Source organism: Saccostrea cucullata, unplaced genomic scaffold (genome assembly GCF_032062105.1).
Source record: "Saccostrea cucullata isolate Sc308-1 unplaced genomic scaffold, CSIRO_AGI_Scuc_v1 ctg112, whole genome shotgun sequence".
Taxonomy (NCBI): Eukaryota; Metazoa; Mollusca; class Bivalvia; order Ostreida; family Ostreidae; genus Saccostrea; species Saccostrea cuccullata.
In genome coordinates this window covers 36,309-56,372 of record NW_026939726.1, presented here as the reverse complement: position 1 = coordinate 56,372, position 20,064 = coordinate 36,309, and the positions used below count along the sequence as shown (strand labels likewise).

The 20,064-nt window shown below is 35.9% G+C and overlaps 2 protein-coding genes across 3 annotated transcripts; both read right to left on the bottom strand.

Annotated features, from left to right (window-relative positions):
• Positions 1 to 2,412: 2,412 nt before the first annotated feature.
• On the bottom strand, positions 2,413 to 6,585 carry LOC134253773 (uncharacterized protein K02A2.6-like). Its single transcript, XM_062736360.1, has one exon. The coding sequence runs from the start codon at positions 6,583 to 6,585 to the stop codon at positions 2,413 to 2,415; it is 4,173 nt and encodes a 1,390-aa protein (XP_062592344.1).
• A 2,925-nt stretch (positions 6,586 to 9,510) lies between these two features.
• Positions 9,511 to 17,944, bottom strand: LOC134253815 (coiled-coil domain-containing protein 39-like). Of its 2 annotated transcripts, none has more exons than XM_062736411.1 (21): positions 17,762 to 17,944; positions 17,403 to 17,522; positions 16,702 to 16,848; positions 16,283 to 16,441; positions 15,829 to 16,050; positions 15,227 to 15,418; positions 14,941 to 15,044; positions 14,596 to 14,833; positions 14,354 to 14,443; positions 14,073 to 14,237; positions 13,727 to 13,864; positions 13,504 to 13,620; positions 13,118 to 13,257; positions 11,896 to 11,971; positions 11,432 to 11,591; positions 11,013 to 11,191; positions 10,805 to 10,873; positions 10,609 to 10,671; positions 10,376 to 10,492; positions 10,066 to 10,210; positions 9,511 to 9,842 (listed from the first exon to the last, which is right to left on the bottom strand). In XM_062736411.1, exons 1-21 carry the CDS (start codon positions 17,858 to 17,860, stop codon positions 9,754 to 9,756), a joined length of 2,829 nt encoding a protein of 942 aa, XP_062592395.1. In that variant the 5' UTR covers positions 17,861 to 17,944; the 3' UTR covers positions 9,511 to 9,753. The 2 variants fall into 2 exon arrangements, with proteins under 2 accessions (XP_062592395.1, XP_062592394.1); XM_062736410.1 differs by lacking the exon at positions 13,118 to 13,257 and adding an exon at positions 12,733 to 12,872.
• Between the last annotated feature and the right edge of the window lie 2,120 nt (positions 17,945 to 20,064).

Sequence of the window (20,064 nt, the reverse complement as noted above, 5' to 3'; positions counted from 1 at the left end):
CCCCCCCCCCCCGAAAACGCGGATCTGTATTAAGTTAATTTGTATGAAAAGTCATAGATGTGAAGATATGTAGCATAACCCACCCACACCGCCAAAATAATTTTTCACGTTTACGAAAGGAGTTTACGTTATTTTTCTTGTCAAGAAATTTATGCGTTCGATTTATTTTTACTGGGGTGGATAATCCTGGATCCATGTTTTTTGATTTTGATTTTTTTTTTTGACAATTCACATAAATATCAAAGAAAATATAAAAAATTATTCAAATATGTGTGGCAGTTGGCAGTAAGCAGCCGACAGTTGGCAGTAGGCAGTAAGCAGTTGGCTGTCGTATATGGCATTCCATAGATATGAAAACACGCCAATTCAGGCTCTATAACAATACGTGTACCAGAATATAATAGGAGGTCAAGAGTTGGCTTAATAGAAAGTAGTTGTGAGCAGACATAAACAACTGAGATTTCACTTTTTAAAAAAAAGTTTTAAAATACCTACAAGCTAATCAAAAGAATGTGGGTTCCTGCTCAAGAAAAAAAAGAGCATGCGCGGATTTAGAGGGGAGGGTTGACCGAGGGGGTACTTTAGGGGGAAGCCAGGGGCATAGGGGGTTATGGAATATATTTAAAATTTCATATAGCAAGAGGTCAAAGGCTTCTTGAGATATCCAAAGTGAGATAGAAAAAAAGATACACCGACTGATGGACGGACGGACAATTCGAAATTAAAATCCCCCACTTTGAAGTTTCATTGAAAGCGTGGGACAAAAAATGCAATGTGAAAAAAAAGAATAGTAATCAATTTCAAAAGTAATTGTAAAAGTACAAAGGGGAGCAAGCAGAGCAAACGACGATCCTCTAAAACATCAGAGGTGGGATCAGGTGTCATAGAGGAGTAATTCATCCGCTGTGAGCTCTTCGTCAAAAATAACAAAGGGGAAAATTCGTAGCAAGTGCAGTGTCTATAAAATGGTCACATACTTTGCATGAAGAATTTCAGTCAGCATTTGACTTAATGATAGATTGTTTTAATCTTATTGCAGACAACGCCATTGTATCGAACATAGAACTTTCAAAATATTGACTTAAAACGACTGTTGTAATTCTTGTTTCATCAACTTCTTTGTCAATGTCTTGCTTCGTATATGAATTTGTTTGTTTTCGTAGAGATTTCTCTTGTATATCGAACCAACTGTGAGATATGAACTCCATATGTAGCTATAGGTGGGGGTACATGTATATTGCTACAAATAAATTGTAGATCCCTTATCTTTCGCGAGTACTTATTACCGCATAATGCTTCTATGCTTCCTCCGATTTTGCTAAAGCGAGGGGACAGTAAGTCTCATTCGTCTGTCTGTTTGTCCCTCTGTTAGTATATGTCCGTCTGTCACAAAAACTTTAACCTTGGTCATACCTTTTAAATGAGAAGAGATAGGGTTTTCAAATTTGACATGTACATTGCCTTTGACAAGACCTTTCCAGATATGCAAAGATTTTTGACCCCGTGACCTACTTCTAAAAAAAATTGAACATTACATTGAAGAGGAAAAGATGGGCTTTCATATTATACATCCATATTACCTGTGAGTCCTTGCTAAATATACTATGATTTTTGACCTTGTGACCTTTACTATGACGCTAAACTTATTCATAAAAAAAAGAGAAGATTTTTCTTATTTTTTGGACAATATTCATTAAAAACATGGAGGTATACACTTGCAAAGTGTTATTCCCTAAGATTTGGCCTGATTGTTTGATTTTCCTTTTAACTTTTGATTGAGAAGAGATAGGGCTTTCATATTTGGCATGCATTACTTTTACAAAGATGTATTTGAGCAATCGCCATGTTATGATATTTGGCCTCTTGACCTTGACCTTCATGTTTGACCTAATTTTCAATAAAAATTAACGTTGATGAACTCTTTTGAATGACATACACGATAGGGGGTTCATATTTGACACAATATACCATAAATAATGGCATCTCACCCGATAAGGCACACAATTCTTTGAATTCATTTGTTAAACTCTTTGTAACGTTTATTCAGTAAACATCAACATACTATATTGAACATCGAACCCGATCATAATTAAGACATGGTAGATTTAGTTAACACTTATCGTTACATCCCCTTTCTCAAGATTTTTCTTAAAAATTATGAATTCACAAACCGAGCATTTTTCAAATGTAAATTATACATAAAGCTTAATTCATCAAAGTCCCATGATAGTCTATATTGTCCAGAATTTGAATGTCAGAGTATTAAAAATAATTACTGGGTTCCAATAACATACAAACAAACTAAACTGTTATACAACTACTTGTAGCAACATAGAAAACAAAATGACTAGATTTCTTTGGAAACCTGAGGTAGACAAGGTATTATTATGACCTTATCACTATCTACCTCTCCTACACAAAACACTCAACATTACACACGAAATCCTGATACTTCTGTGGAGGTTTGATTTCGCGGCCACTCCTTGTATGACGTTTGCCCGATACTTCAGATGTTGGATTTGGTAAAGGACATGTTTTGGCTGGTGTGATACTGTTGTCAACTATCGGTGTGTTCCGTGCTTGTAATGTACTCTGAACTGGGGTTTCCACTCTGTCCATGTCTCTGTTAGTAGAAACACTAGTCTCCAAATTGTCTTTATTTACATCAGGGAACAAACTGGTGTTTCTGGGTAAGTCTTCCTTAGAAAACGGTTCCCTGCTAAGTCGTAGATGTTTTCGATTTCTCCTATATACGCGTCCATCTTCTGTACGAACTTCATAGGAGCGAATATCCACTTGATCTCTTACTTGTGCTTTTGTCCACGACTTCTCTCTCCCGAATGGACGAATTCGTACAGTGTCTCCCGCATGTAATTTCTGCAATTCCTTTGTGCCGCAGTTATAGTAGCTAGCTTCTTTTCCTTTCCTCTTGTACAGCTTCCTGGAGATCCCACTGGAATTATGAGTTTTCAACTGCTTTGAGGAAAGTGTGAGTCTAGTCCTGGTTCTCCTGCCAAACAGTCTCTCTGCAGCTGAAAGTCCAATGGTCTCACTTGGTGTATTTCTCCAGTCCAAAAGTGCTAAGAAAGGATCTTTCTTGTCAAGGACACATTTGCGCATTAGGGCCTTAGCAATCTTGACTGCGTTTTCTGCTTTTCCATTTGACTGAGGGTAACGAGGAGATGAAGTCCTGTGCTCGAACTCGTACTTTTCAGCAAAATCCTGAAATTCTCTACTGTTGAATGGTGGCCCATTATCAGATATAATAACATCCGGAATGCCATGACGCGCTATCTGAGCTTTCATCTTTGTAATGACTTCCTTGCCAGTCTTTCCATGTAATCTGTCTATTTCGAAGAAATCTGAGAAATAGTCTGCACATATAAGGTAGTCATTTCCGTCAAACTCAAATAAGTCACAACCAACTTTTTCCCAGGCTCTCTTTGGGATATCATGTGAAATCATTGGTTCCTTTGGCTGGTCAGGCTGACATGAACTACAAATTTCACAACACTGTATATAATTCTCAATGTCATTGTTCATATTGGGCCAATACACTGTCTCTCGTGCCCTTCTTAGGCATCCTTGTATTCCAATATGTGTTTCGTGAACCCTCTCAATAATGTCTCTGCGAACTCTATCAGGAATCACAACTCTCTCCCCTTTGAATACTAGGCCGTCCTGGATGACAAGTTCATCTCTGAATGGGAAGTAACACTGAACTTTATCTGGAAGTTCATCCTTGCAGTCTGGCCATCCCGACTTGATGACATGTTTCAACAACTTAATTGTTTCATCCTCCTCAGACGCTTCTTTTATTTTCATGATCTTTGCTTCGGATATTGATATGTAGCTCCTCTGATCAATATCGAATATGCTTGCTTTCTCCATATCTTCTTCTGATGCTGGTAGATAAGCTCTGCTTAGCGTATCTGCTAAGTACATCTCTGCACCTTTCTTATAGACTATCTCGTAATCAAACTTCTGGAGTCGCAAGAGCATCCTCTGAAGTCTCCTAGGTGCCATCACAAGACTCTTCCTTTGAATGATTTCAAGCGGCTTATGATCTGACTCTATCTTGACGTGACGACCATACGTGTAATTCTCAAAACGCTCGAGTCCAAAAACTACGGCCAGCAATTCTTTCTCAATTTGCGCATAATTGCACTCTGTCTGGGTCAATGCTCTCGAAGCATACACAACCGGATGTCCATCCTGCATCAAACAAGCCCCTAATCCATTCTGCGATGCATCACACTGTAGTATTGTCTCTTTATTTGGATCAAAGAAACTCAAGACCGGTGCTTCTGACAAAATCTTCTTAATAGTGCTGAAGGCATTTCCATGGACTTGCTCATCCCAATGAAAATAAGTGTCACTTTTCAACAAGTCCCGAAGCGTAGAAGTAACTTCTGAAAGATTGGGTACAAATCTCTGCACAAAATTGACCATTCCTAACAAACGCTGTACTGCTTGTCTGTCTGTAGGAGTAGGCATCTCTCTAATTGCTTGTACTTTACTTGGATCAGCACTCAGTCCCTGCTTTGAAATAACATGTCCAAGGTAAGACACTGATGTAAGTCCTAATTTCAGTTTGTCAAGGTTCAGTTTAATGTTCTTCTGCTTACATCGGTCCATCAACTCAATTAGCTTTCCATTATGGTCTCTAATCGCCTCTTCATCTGTGTCTCCACAACCGTAGACAAGTATATCATCGTGAATTGCTTTGGTTCCATTCAAACCCTCAAGTGCTTCATCCATCCTCCTCTGAAATTCTTCAGGTGCTGGTGCTATGCCAAAAGGCATCCTCAACCAACGGTAACGTCCCCAGGGTGTTCCAAATGTTGTTAGGAAACTACTGGTTTTGTCGAGCAGGACATGCCAAAATCCGTCCTTCGCGTCCACCACTGAGAAGATCCTGGCCTTTGTCAAATCTGGTAGGATGTCTTCTATTGTTGGAGTGGGGTAATGATTCCTCTGAAGTGCTACATTTAGGGGTTTCGGATCAATACAAAGTCTAATTGCCCCATTTGACTTCCTCGCTACAACCATGGATGATATCCAGTCAGTTGGAGTCGTTACTGGAGAGATAACTCCTAGATTCTGTAGCCGATCAAGTTCTTTCTTTAGATCCGACTTGAGCGATAGTGGCACTTTCCTGGTAGGTATCTTTGTTGGCTGCACAGTAGTGTCAATCCTGAGGTGTAACTCTCCTTCAAGTTTTCCAAGTCCATCAAATAATGTTGGATACTGTTGTTTCAAATGTTCTTTGGTAAGAGGCTCTGTAGTGTCACTACACTTTCCACCAATCTGTGCGACAAAGTTCTGCTCATTCACAGTGATAAGTTTCATCGATTGTATCGCCGATACTCCAAGAATAGGGTTAAGTTCTGTTCCTGACACTATCACAAATTCAATGCTGTACTTTTTTCTGTTTCTAGGATTGCGAACAGTCAGCCTTCTTTTCCCCAATGGCTTCGTCTCACTCTTGTTGTACATCACTAATGTCATATTAGTTTCTGTCAGGTTCTCGTGGTCATTACACAGCTTCTTGTACAATGTGTCAGGTAGAATATTCACACTAGATCCACAATCCAACTGAAAATGTACTGTTTGGTCATTGATAAGCATCTGGGCTGTAATCTTCTTTTTCTTGTTGACATTGTGTACTTCTTCGACAGTGAGAACATATTCACAATCACTGGATGATGAATAGTCATTCACATCATGTACCGATTTCTTTGAATGTGGCCTTCTGCCAGGTCGGAACTTTTTCTGCTGCTTAGTGTTCCCTTGTTTACACACACGAGCAAAGTGATTCTTGCGTCCGCATGAAGAACACTCTTTGCCATAAGCCGGACAATCTGCTTTATCCTTACGGTGTCGTAAACCACAGTACTCACAGCTTACTTCTTGTTTGTCTCTAGGACCCTTCTTCTGTTTATCAGACACTGGTTTAGTTTTCTTCACAAACTGCACTTCTTCTATCGCTCGAAGTTGTGAACTTGACTTCTCACTAGCTCTACAAATGTCAACACAACGTTGTAAGTCTAAACCTTTCTCCTGTAACAGTTTCTTTCTTGTGTGATTGTCCCTAATCCCGAGCACGATCCTATCTCGAATCATTTCTTCCTGTAAAGCACCGAATCTACAGGTTTTCACAAGTGTGCGTAATGAAGCAACATAACTGTCAATAGTTTCATTTAACTCTTGTTCTCTTTTGTTGAACGTGTATCGTTCGTATATTACATTCGTCTGACCTATGCAGAAGTCTTCTAGTACTTGTAGTACTTTGATGATATCTTTACGATCTTCATCATTGTTGAACTTGAGGCCATCGTAAACAGATAATGCCTCTGCACCTAAGCATGTTAATAAAGTTGCTACACGCAATTCATTATTCTTATCTTTCAGTCCGGTTGCAATTTCATAGTTCTCCCATACCCGTTTAAAATGGCGCCAATTCGTAGCCAAGTTTCCTCGAATGTCCAATTTCGCTGGAAACGGTATATTTGTCGGGACATACACTCTCTGCGGTGCCGCTGCAACACCATCTGCCTGATTTTCACCATCTCCGTTACTCATGCCGAATAGGAGGGATAGCATTCACCAAAATCAATGGTGCACGTGTACTTCTGACACCATGTAACGTTTATTCAGTAAACATCAACATACTATATTGAACATCGAACCCGATCATAATTAAGACATGGTAGATTTAGTTAACACTTATCGTTACACTCTTCATATTAACTGAACATTACCTGTACTTTAGAAACAACAATTTTTTACTCTATGCTTAGAGTACGCTTCTAAAAAGATATCTTTAACTGAAAATAGGCATGTGCGTACAGAGAGCATTGTTAATTCTACTGTCGAATAACTCCCTCCATTATAGAGTTCTGTATTAGTACACAATCCTTCAAACACCCAAGTGCATATCCCGTCCAAACTGTCGTGATAAATCACGAGTTGTAAATATTTGATCATTTTTTAGCCACAAAGACAGGGGCAAAAAACAAAACAAGAGCCTAAACATCTTTAAAGGATCAATTCCTGTCTAACTCTGAAATCTGGAAAGCTTTTTTGATCAATGCTTTTCAGCCATTGATGTCATTAACAGATCCCAAACGTGCATAGAGAATTGAAAGCTCATGATAGCATTTATAGTGTCGATCGCCACTCAGGAGCCGTATCAAGAAATCAACGTCCAAGCTTGTAGCAATCATACTTCAGAACAAAGTATTACCGCGGTGACCATATATTACTGACAATTTTCTGGGACAATTTCACACTGTCTAAGGTTGTCTCCCCTTTATTGCATTTCTTCTGACATATTATGATGCATGATTCCATTTTATGATAAAACATTTCAGTTCTTGCTATGGGAGGCTGGGATGTGAACTTATTCACAGCACTAATTTTAAAATTTTCATTTACTGTCTTGCTGATAATTTGCTTTCAAATTGGTAACTATTGAAACTTGCCTTGCAGGATGTTCATTCACTTGTATGTTTGCACAAGGGTACATTATTTTTGCAGTATTGAAGTAATTGCTGCGCTAATTAAATTAACTTTTAAGAATTCTAAACGCATGCATTATTTGACAATATTTACTTATACCTGGTATTGTAAATTAATGAAAACTTTCTTTATTAACGTTTCTATACTGTTAATTAATTAATATGCTAATGAAACATGGGTCCAAATAGGGAGAAATCCTAGTATTTAATTTCCGAGCTAACAGTTTGCAGATCTTGATTACAAATATTGATATAAATCTTTTGAATATATTATATTTCATTCTGCCAGATACGTTTACTATCAGAGGTGATGCTATTTCGTTTTTATCGACCCCGGTCATCTTTAAAACCCACACCATTGTGTCGCCATTTAACCTTCTGTCACCTTGTCATGTTACGTTCATGTCAAAGAGCAATGCCATTGTTTGGTTATTGTAATCAGCGTATAGAACAAACAAAATACCTAAATTTCTTATGCAGAAACTAAATGATGACAATACAAGAACATTTAGTTCCAATTTCAAACAATATTGATCGTACGTGTCACGAGATCAACTTCAAAACCTTCTCACGATTGTAATTTTCTATCAACAACTGATAATTTTTGCATAAAATGCTACTTTTTCAATATATATTGATATCTAATGTAAAATGCACGCTCGGCTGAAATCATCTATTGACAGCACAGTTGTGAATGAGTGTTCTAAAGAAAAGGGGGTGGGGGTGGTAGATACACTATATGGACTCGATTTCGTGTTCTTTAAATCAAAACAGGAGTATTTTTTGCTCTCAATAGCATGAACTTTGCACGTAATTGAAGTTTTCGATATACATATGATAATATATTATGCTTCTCACTTTGACTCAATTTGGGAGTAAAAAGGCATGAGTTTAAACATCGATAAATTCCGAAAAAAAGAACGTTTAGTCCTATATTTTTAACCCATAGTATAATAATAACGTGTTACTATTATAAAACGGGTTAAAAAATCATTTCCAAAACAAGAGCCTGTGTTCTTCTATGAAGAACGGAGCACTTAAGGAAATTAAGTCTCCATAAGGACATGAATGATCAACTTCTACATTACCTTCGATTAATTTTCCTCTGCTGGTAAATAAGGTGTGATTTTTAAAAAAATCTAACTGCTTTAAAATTGAGAAAAACCTATAGAAATGTTTAACTCACCTGGCTAAATAAGAAGAAACCCAGCACATGTACATCTAAGTATAATTAACGCTCATCACTTCGGTTTCCTAGGTTCATGAAATGGTATTCCTTTAAAAATTCGTTGTCCAAACCATAATTGCAAGTTGATAAAGGTATCAAAATCAAATATTTAATTTAAACACCAGCACGCAACGCTTATAAACAGAAAAGTATAAATACTGGATGCGCAGAGGAGAGGTTTAAATCTATGCATGAACGAATTCTTTGGAGATAATCTGACTTATATTGAATGTTTACTCCAAATATGTGAACTGAACATGTCAATAAGAGCAGCCAAATTCCAGCCTAACACCTTCCGTCATTCATACTTGTGTAAAATTGGCCTGCTAGCGAGCTCTCGGCGATGGGTTTTGTTAGGACTTTATCGTGTAATCTGGGATCAACATTGAAAACCCTCCGTTAAAAAGGGCTCGTGAATTCCACAAAACTGTCAGTCCTCTTAATCACTTTCTAATTGGATTTTGTGTTTTATTCTCACAAAAGTCTGGCGGCATTTAAAAGCATTGATTTTTGCGTCTACTGTTTTTCTTTTTTCTATTAGAAACTGTCCCAGACTCATTAGAGTCACAATTTTATCTTGGGCAATATTAACAGGACCGTCTGAAGCTTGCGTTAGATTCTTCTGACTTAATTGATGTACGGCTTTAACAAAATATATTATTCTTTAATTTAACTTTAGTAAATTCTGATTAAGAAAGTCTTAATTAATGAAACTTTTTTCTTTTATAGAGAAAAAATAGAAATTTAAAAAAAAACATGTACATGTGTACATAAACATTTATTAAGAATTAATTTACCAGCAAATTTAAATGTACAACAGAAAAATTCAATAAAAAACAGTAGTTCTCTTGTTCTCTCTACCTCACCAACTTTCACACATTTCCATCATCAACATCGGTGAAACCACTCAGTTATCAAGTATTTTGAATTATTTCCATTAGTTAATATATCACAGTCACTATGACATCCTGGACGGACTTCTGTTAGGGACGGCAGTGTTCTTTATCGTCGACCTGTTCCGGCTCGGCTTCCGGAACTCCTCACACTTCCCATGGAACTGGAACTACGTGAACTAGCAGGGGAGCGAACCGCTAAAAAAAAAAACAGAAATATCTATCAGATTCATATTCCTCATGCACTGCACGTATCATTGCACAGATGTGAAAATTTGATTTTTCTACCATGAAAAATACATCTAAATCATTTTAATACATACATGTACTTGATACTAGAAATTATATTTTGCCAGTGGAGTTTTTAATGCTAGGAGAATTCTTAAGAACTACTGTAGAAGATTTCTGAATTCATATCTACCTCCGAAGTCTGCTCCAATCTGTACAGGTGTGGGTCGTCCACTACCACTGGGAGATTTGATGCTGGAGCCACTGCGCACTGACCCTAGACTACTACGGGCACTTCCTGGCTGACGGCCACTGGGGGTCGGGGGAGGTAGGTTGGCCTAAACAAGCAAAACATCAGATATTATTTTTCTAACACTGAATCCAATTTCTGGCAGTATTTCCCCACATAACTTATACCAAATCACGATGCACTTCAATCAGCCATGCAATGGCTACAGATTAGATCTATAAAATATGTGATGAGTTTGGCCAAAAAATACAACCTGGGAGAAATACATGTTGACAGCTTCACTTATGTCAGGGTGCTTTTGTATGACATCTCCTATCTGTTGCATTGCCTGTCTGTTAAACTCTCGCAATTCACGGACATCAAAATCTTTCTGTTAAAAGAATTGAAATGAACATTCAAAACAAAACCAATAGTATAAAAATTTTGAAAATATAGAAATTTTTGCTATAAAAGAACTGTATTTTGCTGAATAAAATTAAAACAAACCTCTTCATTTGTCTCTCCTTTTGATTTCTTGGCTGATCTAAGTTCTCGGGCATACTTTGAATTCTAAAATGTATAGCAATAACAAAAATCATACATTGTCATATCCAAACAAAGAAGCCCTAATATACATGTACTCCATTTGAATTATCTCCCATTCTACATTGTACATGTACCTAAACAAGAAACATTTATTTACCTGCTTGGCAACTCTTTCCAGCTTAGATCTCTGGTCATCAAGCTCCTTGTTCAACTGCAACCTCTTATTCTGTAAATACAAATAGTACATAATAATTTCTGTCTAAATAACTACTGAACCATGAATACTTTGTCATCTATCTCATATTCACATAAGTTCTAGAAATATTTTCCTATAATAAGACGCCATGTATTGAGTGACTCCTGACCTCTTTTTCCTCGATCATTTCCTCATAGGCCTGTTCGTCCCTGTTGAGGTTGTCCAGCGTGTTACTCATTGTCTGTAGGTCCTCCTGTAGTTCGCGGATCTGACGTCTCTTGTATTTAAATTTATCCATTACGGCCCTCATCTGCTCCTCCAGCTGAGCTTTCTCCTCCATTTCATCACCTACAAAAATACATCACACATCTTTAACACAGTACATATACAAAAGTGCACATTTTTTGTGCTAAAAATTCCCAATCAATTTGCAAACATTACTATAACCTGTCTCAGTAAGATAGATTCTCAGTTAGAACCAATATGAATGCAGAAAGACAGATAAAACTTGTATTTTCCAGACACATTGACATTGTAGAATGGACTGCTTTTTTAAATAATTTTAACTCCTACGTAACAACTACTTACTGGACTCTGTGACTTTATTGAAGCTTTTTCTGTACGTCTCATTACGGTTGTTCATCAGTTTAAGGGTGTTTTCCAGGGCTCGGATTTCCTTCTCAGCCTTCCTGATCTTGGCGTCCAGATCATCTCCCTGTCTCTGTAGCTCCTCCTTCTCTTGGGCAGCCTAAATAGAGCACCCAGATCCATACAATATTCATATCAAAAGTATCAAGATCCAAATACATGTATATTACAATTTCAACAGCATCTGTAGGGACATATCCAGTCAATATCCTTGATCCCAACAATTATATTCATACAATTTCCTACTTATACAATATTTAGATTTCAGAAAAAAGATATACCAATTGGCTGCAAAATATATTAACAAATGCCCGTACCACTATTTTTGAAGAAAAAAATGAATGTATTAACAAGAGCTTAGTGGCAGATAATCTACACTAGAGACTAGCAGGTAAATACTTTACCTTGATGACATAATAGGCCTGAGATCTCTCCTCCTCTCCCTCTGGTGGTGCCATGGATACCATCAGGATTTCATACCTGGATAACACAAGCAACGAATGAGCATTTAACAAGTTATCTATGGTATATATCTGTACATCTCTTACATAAAAATCAAGTGCTTGTATAGATTAAAACTTTGATACTGCTCTCCAACTTCTGAATATTTCTTAATTATCTTATGTAACTTAAATAATCATGAGACAAACTAAGAGCTCATTTAATTTTTTATGAATCTTAAATGAAAATGAAGCACTGAAATAGATATGTATTTGAACATTTTGAAACGTGAACATTTGAAAACTAAAATTTATAGACAATAGTACACATACTAGTACATGAAATAATTTTGAAAAAGTCTAAAAACAATCACATTAAGTTTTACTAGACTAAGACAGAAATAAGTAAGCAGTTATTATAAATATATATTTATAAAAGAGAGACAGATCTACATCAAAAGACATGACATGCAGGTTCATACACAAGATGTAGAATGTTAATTATTAATACCAGGTATAAAGGAATTTAGACATGCAAGTCAAATTTTGAAAGTCCCATAGAGAGGAGTAACATTTCTACTACCATTCATAAAAGAGGACAGAGGAATGGGTGAGAAATATACAAGTTAAGTTGAGAAATGCTTAGTAAGAATTTGAAATTGCTCATATACACAATTCACTTAGATATTATAGCTTAGAGTGGGAATTTTGAATTCAAGAAGATTGACTAAAGGTTGAGTGAAGATTCAGAGAGATTGACACATGCAGCCATGCTAAGATTTAAGTCATTCTCTGACAAACCTCTTCCTTAATTTATCAATCTTAGCGATTCTTTCCTGCAGTTCTGCACTTATTTGTTGGCGTTCTGTGTTTGCAGAACGATGTTGAGCCTCTAGCATCTCTTTATGGATAAATATTTCTTGTCGTCTCTCTTTCATGGCCTGATAGAAATTATTATAAACAACTTTAATCTAAATATCACATAAAATGGCTGCCTAATGCTAGCTTTGGGCATTAAAAGGGGACCTTAAGCAGTTTTGACTCAACTTTTTCAAGAAACTTTTGTTCAAAGCCAAATGACATTCTTCAGCAAAAATTGATTATAAGAAAATAAATTTGTAGCACTCCTTTTAACTATCAAAGCTAGCGTTAAAACAGCCTTCTTCAAATGCAATAGAAAACAGACCTGCTTCTTAATTTTTCAATCTTTGAGATTCGTTCGTGTAATTCGGCACTGATCTGCTGCCTTTCGGCTGCAGCTGCTCGGAACTGAGCGTCCAACATCTCCTTGTGTATACCTATCTCCTGTCGCCTTTCTTTCATGGCCTTTAGAAACAAGCTCAATTACACACAACTCAGGTTCATAAAATTCTCAGCAAGTAATATGTCAACCAATCCATCAATTTTTTATTTAATTTGCTTGTACATACTATGATTTATTTTTTTTTTGAAAACAAACTTATATATTTATTATTAATGATTAATTTGATTTTAACTTATTAACATTGGCTTGACAAATGTTTACAGTGAAATGTACATCATTTTTTGTTGACAAAACTAAAGGGACATTACCGTCTCCAGCTGGAGCCTTCTCTTCTCCAGATTAAACACTTCATCTGCCTTGGAGTTCAGCATTTCTCTCAGTCTCTTGATTTCCAGCTTAAGGATATTCTGATCAACCATCATATCCTACAGAGAGAAAAAATACACTTTTTACATCAACCATTCAACCACAATTTTTTTAATGACATTATTTTTTGGTTCCACATTTTTGACTATTTCTCTGTCCACCTACCTGTTTGTTTCTGATGATCTTCCTCAGTTCCTTCTCTGAGCTGTCATTGTACAGATTTATCTCCTCTATTTTACTGGTCAGATCACACTTCTCAGCTCCTGACTTCTCCAAGTCTCTCTTCACACGGCGGATGTCATCCTGAAAAAAAATACAATAGAATTTCAACTGCTATGTTTCTTCTTCTGAATATGAGAGAACTCAATATTTCTCTATATATGTAATGAGGTCCGTGATTTTGTAAAATCTAAGATTTAATCACCCAAGACTAGTATAAAGACATTTGAATATATATCTTGCTTTTATTGAATAGTAAGGCTAAATAAATTTTAACTAGAAATAAACAAACCTGCAGTCTTTTGAGCTGCAGTGTCAGCAGTGTGTGCGTGTTATTTCTCTGTTCTAAATCGTCATTCAGGTCCTTAATTTTGGCCTCCAGGGCAACTTTTTCCTCGTTGCTTCTTTCTCCTTGCATTCTGTTGATTCTTCTCTCCAATTGTTGAACTGCAAAGTCCTGAAAAAAAACAAAATGTATGAGATTTTCAATTTAGGCACATACTAAAACATTTTTCTTTGGAAAAAAATTCACCTCCTATAGTTTCTTCGTTTACAACAAATATGTATGTGTACCTGGTTGTATATGATTTCCTGCTGTTTAAGGGCATCGGTGTCCACTTTGGATATTTTGCTGTTCAGATTACGAATAGCAGCTTGACTTCCCTGGAAATATATAAGAAGATTTATTACTGAAATGATGTTAATATTTATTTTTTGAAGAAAAAAATCACTGTAAAAACATGAAATTTGAAATAGGAAACTTTTTAAAACTAGTATGTTAAAACACAGTCTTGGTAACTACTCTTTCATCTGACCTGGATTTCAGCCTCTGTGTTCCTCTCTGTCACTTTACATTCGTGAAGTTCCTGAGTTTTACGGAACTGAAGATCCCTTAATGCTTTCAGTTTCTGATCATACTCCCTCTGAACTTTTTCTTCCTCCTCCAACATTTCATCCATGCGAGCCGCTCGCTCCTCTGCGCTCAGCGTGGATTCTGTTGCTATTTTTAACTTTTCTACTAATGTTTCTCTCAAATCTTTTGCCATCTGCAGTCTACAAAAAGTTTTACAGATTTTAGCTTATTCTGATTCATTTTTAAAGTCATGTCAATAAAGTGTATACATTATTTTCATGAATGACATAAACTTATCTCTAATTACTTGTTTGTTTTCTCTTGAACATCTTTTTTCAGCTGGGAGACCTGTGACCTTGTGACTTCAAGATCAGTGGCAGTGCGATCGACAGTACGCTTCAACGCATCCAACTGAAAATAATTTTTTTTTAAATTGTCAACTTGGAAAATAATTTAAGCATCAATTTTAAATCTAGAAGAAAATATACTTTTAAAAAATTCTTTCACAAGGACATGAAAAAATAAATTTTTATTTTAGTAAGATCGAAGCTTAATCGTATATTTCTTTAACCAAGCATGAGAACCACTTTTACCTCATCCTGGAACTGAACTCTCTGAGTCTCTGCCTCCTGGTAGTCAATTCTGAACTTTGCTGACAACCTCTCAGCCAAGGAAATCTTCTTTTCTTGTTCTTTATTGTTTTCTATTTCATTTTCTAAGAACTGCTGTTTTTCTTTTATACTTTCTTCTCTCTTTCTTACTTCTGCTTTTACTCTTGCCAATTTCTACAGAAATTCAAAAGTGACATTTTAAGATTGTAGATTTTTTTAACAATGTACATGTAACTATTTTTTTCCTAGCCAATATCCAAGGTCCAAACTAGCCGCAGATCCAAACCAAAAAAATATTGGAACTAATAACCTGGTTGTCCGACCAAGTTTTTTTTAGATCAGTGAGCTTTGATATGCGGCTAATCTCAAGCCAAAAATTTTACTTTTTTTTCAATTGCATCATAAAATGAAGAATATTTTTTGTGGAAAAAAGTACATGTATATTGGAAAAGTAGACACACTTTTCTTTCCTATCAATCTGTGACTTAAACTTAAAAAATTCGTTAGAAATTATGTTTTAGAAATCTACATGTATGTCACTTGAGCATATATTTATAATTCAAACAAAAATAAATTAAACAAACCGCTGCAAGGAGATCCATTTCTTTGTCACGGCGCTGCATTTGTTCAATAGTATGTTCCCACTGTTCAATCAGGTTTTGACGCTCTTGATGAGCTTTCCTGAAGTCCTCTGCAGTTTTGTCCAGTTCTATCTGAGCTGTTAGAGTTTCTGTTGTCTCATGCTCAAGGACATGCTTCTTCTGCTTGGATTCATCAGTCAGCCTCTCCATTCTTAGGGATAATTCCTAAATAATTCATCAAAACAAAAATCATTAATTAATGGCTTAAACTTGCATTAGAGACATTCATTACTTCTAAAAATTTTAATTTGTCTATATATATTTATGTAAAAACATCATTGAAAGCTACTAGATTTTCTCCACTTTTTATGATATTAATGAAGAAACAATAGAAGTAAATAAAATATTATATGATCAAAATTCAGACACTATTATGTTTGATATTACAGGCACATACCTTGATTTTGCTCTCATCTTGACGTGTGTATTTCTGAATGGTCATGGAATCCTCGTCTTTCCTGGCCGATTCCTCTAACCACGCCTCCAGAGCCTGTTGGTCCCAATTCATCTGGGATTTCATCTCCTCTAACTTCTGGGTTTGCTTGAAAATATTATTCTGGGAAGAGAAAGGTAAATCTGTTGTGACTTACATATATTGATAAGTACACAAATTCATGATTACTTATCTGAATAATAACCCTTTCCCTCCAAAAGAGGAAAAAAAACTCAAAGATGAAGTGAGCATTTCAAAATGAAAAAGTGCATGGCTATAATTTGCACATTAAGTTATAAATATTATTATGTAATTTTAATCATCTTTATCGAGTAGATAGTAATTTTTTAGCATTGCAATAAAGCATCATTAAAATACTGTACCTCAAATACATTCTTTTTCTCCTTTAATTCTTCAAGTTCTTTTTCCAGTTTCCTGACCTCCTGCTTCAAACGCCCTTCTTCTCTCTCAGCTATCATCAACATGTGGTTCTCTGTCTCAATTTCTTTTTTACGTGCACTGGTAAGGCCCTGATGTTTGTGAAAATAATGTCAAATAATTGAAAATGACAAGGGACTCCTTTCTTATAATAAAATTAAAGCGAGCGTCCCAAAGTGACACTCATCACTGCAAGTTCTTAAAGCAATGTCCAGGCAAAGATAAAATTCGGACTCTGCACATTCATTCATCAGAATTTTTTTCCTCAGTTTTTTTGACCCACAATGCATCACTTGTTAAAGCTATGTTCTCGTGAGAATAGCAGCAAAAGTTTAACTAAAAGTTAGCACATCCTGAGTTAATGGATAAATATTGAAGACAATTAAATAGTAAAGGAAACGTTTTTCATTTACTTTCAGCACTGTTCAGGTTTTTTTTTGGTAATGTAACTTGCATACGACGTCATATGATGTCAGAGTCTAGACGTGATGGTGCGGTTTGATGAACCCAATCTAAATTAAATATCTGTGCTTGCCATAATGGTCACACCGTCAACATATTATGAAATCAACTGTATGTACATCATTAACATGAAAAAGGTTTAAAAGATGGATGGTTGTAAAAAAGTAATATATGAGATGCTAACCTGTGTGTGTTGGAGTTCTTGTCGAACATTTTTGAGATGTTCATACATAGCATGTATACGGTCATCAAACTCTTCCAGTTCATTTGTAGCACCTACGACCTTCTTTTGCTTATCTTGTATCTACAATTCAAGGTAAAGTTGATTTTTTTTTTAAAGCACTTCATGAGTATGAGTCTTCTATCAAGCTAATTTTTGTCACTTTTAATAAATTCAAACTTCTTGACTTAAAATTTCAATGAAACATTTTTTAAAGAAATATGCAAAATGAAATGGGTGACTTTTGTTGAATTTTACAGACACTGTTTTATTTTTTGTTTATAAATAAATTACAATTAAGGTGGGTATCCATGCAGCATTACCTGATCTTCGAGCGCCTTGTTCTCGGCATTTGCCACAGGCATACTTAAACCTTCATCCCATTCTATTTCACTTAAAATGCTATTTGTCCCTCGACTCATTTTGGTGCTGCTATCAAGTTTATTCCTTCAAAAAGATACCATTAAAACTTGTCGCCCGAAGAATGTTGTGTATTGCTTTGGATACAAACTGCCCGGATGTAAATAAATAAATTACGTATTTCGATCCCGACTTTAATTCGACCAACAAACCGAAGTTAAAGACCCAATTTTTTTTACCGTACGGTTACCTGAGGAGGGGGAGTGGTCCAAGTAACAGTGCTGTTATTTACCTGGAGACCCCCAATACCCTAGATGTCAAAAATCTATATACACGTAGCATTACACAGGAATTCTGTGTCTGGTGATGTAACATTCCGTGTTTCATAAATAAAACTTAATTGAAATATTTCAATATAAAGTTTATTTATTTCTACTTTCAGCGATATTTAATAAAGAAAAAAAGTTATAAAGATATGGAATGCCATATACGACAGCCAACTGCGTACTGCCAACTGCTGACTGCTGACTGCTTACTGCTTACTGCTTACTGCCAACTGACAGCTGCTTACTGCCAACTGCCACACATATTTGAATAAATTTTATTTTTATATCGCTATTTATGTAAATTAAAAAAAAAAGGCGCGGATCTATAGGAACATTTTTTCCAAGAGGGTCACTCTGGTAAAAAAAAATCCAACCCAGAAATTTCTTGACAAGAAAAAAATACCTTTCCTAAATATGAAAATTTATTTCGGCCGGGGAGAGGGGTTTCTTATGCGTCATACCTTCACGTGTATGACATTTTTCTTACCAACTTAACACGAATCCACATTTTCGGTTGGGGAGTGGGGAGGGGGTTCCGATTTATTTAAATTATTTTATATATTAAATAACTTTTAGTTGGTTTAGTTTGTGCATTAAATAACTTTACAAATTTCAGAGGGGTGTTCCGGACCCCTCTCTCTAGATCTATGCATATAAAATATATTTCATTTGTACAAACAAAGAGATATAAATGTTTGATCGGCGTTTTCTAAGTGGAGGGTCCAAGGTCAGTTATACCGGTAGTTCGTCTAGTTTATTTAACGTTTGACCGTACAAATTTTAAATACCCCCCCCCAGATATATGCATGTAAAATATTACAGGGACGTAGCAACAGAGGGGCCAGGGGGGCCTGCCCCCCCCCCACTTTTTTTCCCAACATTACATTTACTTTTGATCGGCGTTTTCTAAGTGGAGGGTCCAAGGTCAGTTATACCGATAGTTCGTCTAGTTTATTTAACGTCTGACTGTACAAATTTTAAATACCCCCCCCTCCAGATATATGCATGTAAAATATTACAGGGACGTAGCAACAGAGGGGCCAGGGGGGCCTGCCCCCCCCCCACTTTTTTTCCCAACATTACTTTTAATATTGAAAATGTATTTTCTTACCATAGTATAATGATATCAAGGATATGTAGTATTGTGTGGAAAAAAATGTAAGTGAAAGGTAGTTGACCTTGAAAAAGTTAGCCACCTACCCCCCCCATCCCCCGAGTTTGGGCTATTTCCTTTTTTTTTTTTTTTTTGCTTGTCAAATTTGTAAAGTTATTTAATGCACAAACTAAACCAACTAAAAGTTATTTAATATATAAAATAATTTAATTAAATCAACTAAAAGGGACCTTGGAACCCCCTCCCCCCTCCCCAACCGAAAATGTGGATTCGTGTTAAGTTGGTAAGAAAAATGTCATACACATGAAGGTATGACGCATAAGAAACCCCTCTCCCCGGCCGAAATAAATTTTCATATTTAGGAAAGGTATTTTTTTCTTGTCAAGAAATTTCTGGGTTGGATTTTTTTTACCAGAGTGACCCTCTTGGAAAAAATGTTCCTATAGATCCGCGCCTTTTTTTTTAAATTTACATAAATAGCGATATAAAAATAAAATTTATTCAAATATGTGTGGCAGTTAGCAGTAAGCAGCTGACAGTTGGCAGAAAGCAGTCGGCAGTTGGCAGTAAGCAGTTGGCTGTCGTATATGGCATTCGACTTTTTAATTTTTTTTATAAAAAATTATTTATGAAAATAAAACACATTATTTGTAAATATTTTTTAAATCTGTGGTTAAAAACACCATAGAATTAGTCACAACTGGGGACAATATGTTTGTTAATCATATTTTAAAAAGAAATTGAAATGAAATTGAGAAATTTTAGAGAAATTAATTTTTTTAATATTTGGATCTAACCCGACCAAAATTAAATTGATCCCGATCTA

Excerpts from the sequence above, each read along its gene's own strand:
- LOC134253773 (XM_062736360.1), bottom strand. The coding sequence starts at position 6,585 with ATGAGTAACGGAGATGGTGAAAATCAGGCAGATGGTGTTGCAGCGGCA.
- LOC134253815 (XM_062736411.1), bottom strand. The coding sequence starts at position 17,860 with ATGAGTCGAGGGACAAATAGCATTTTAAGTGAAATAGAATGGGATGAA. Across the intron at positions 16,849-17,402 it reads AAGAACTCCAACACACACAG|GGCCTTACCAGTGCACGTAA; the intron begins GTTAGCATCTCA and ends CACAAACATCAG. Across the intron at positions 15,045-15,226 it reads GAGTTCAGTTCCAGGATGAG|TTGGATGCGTTGAAGCGTAC; the intron begins GTAAAAGTGGTT and ends AATTATTTTCAG.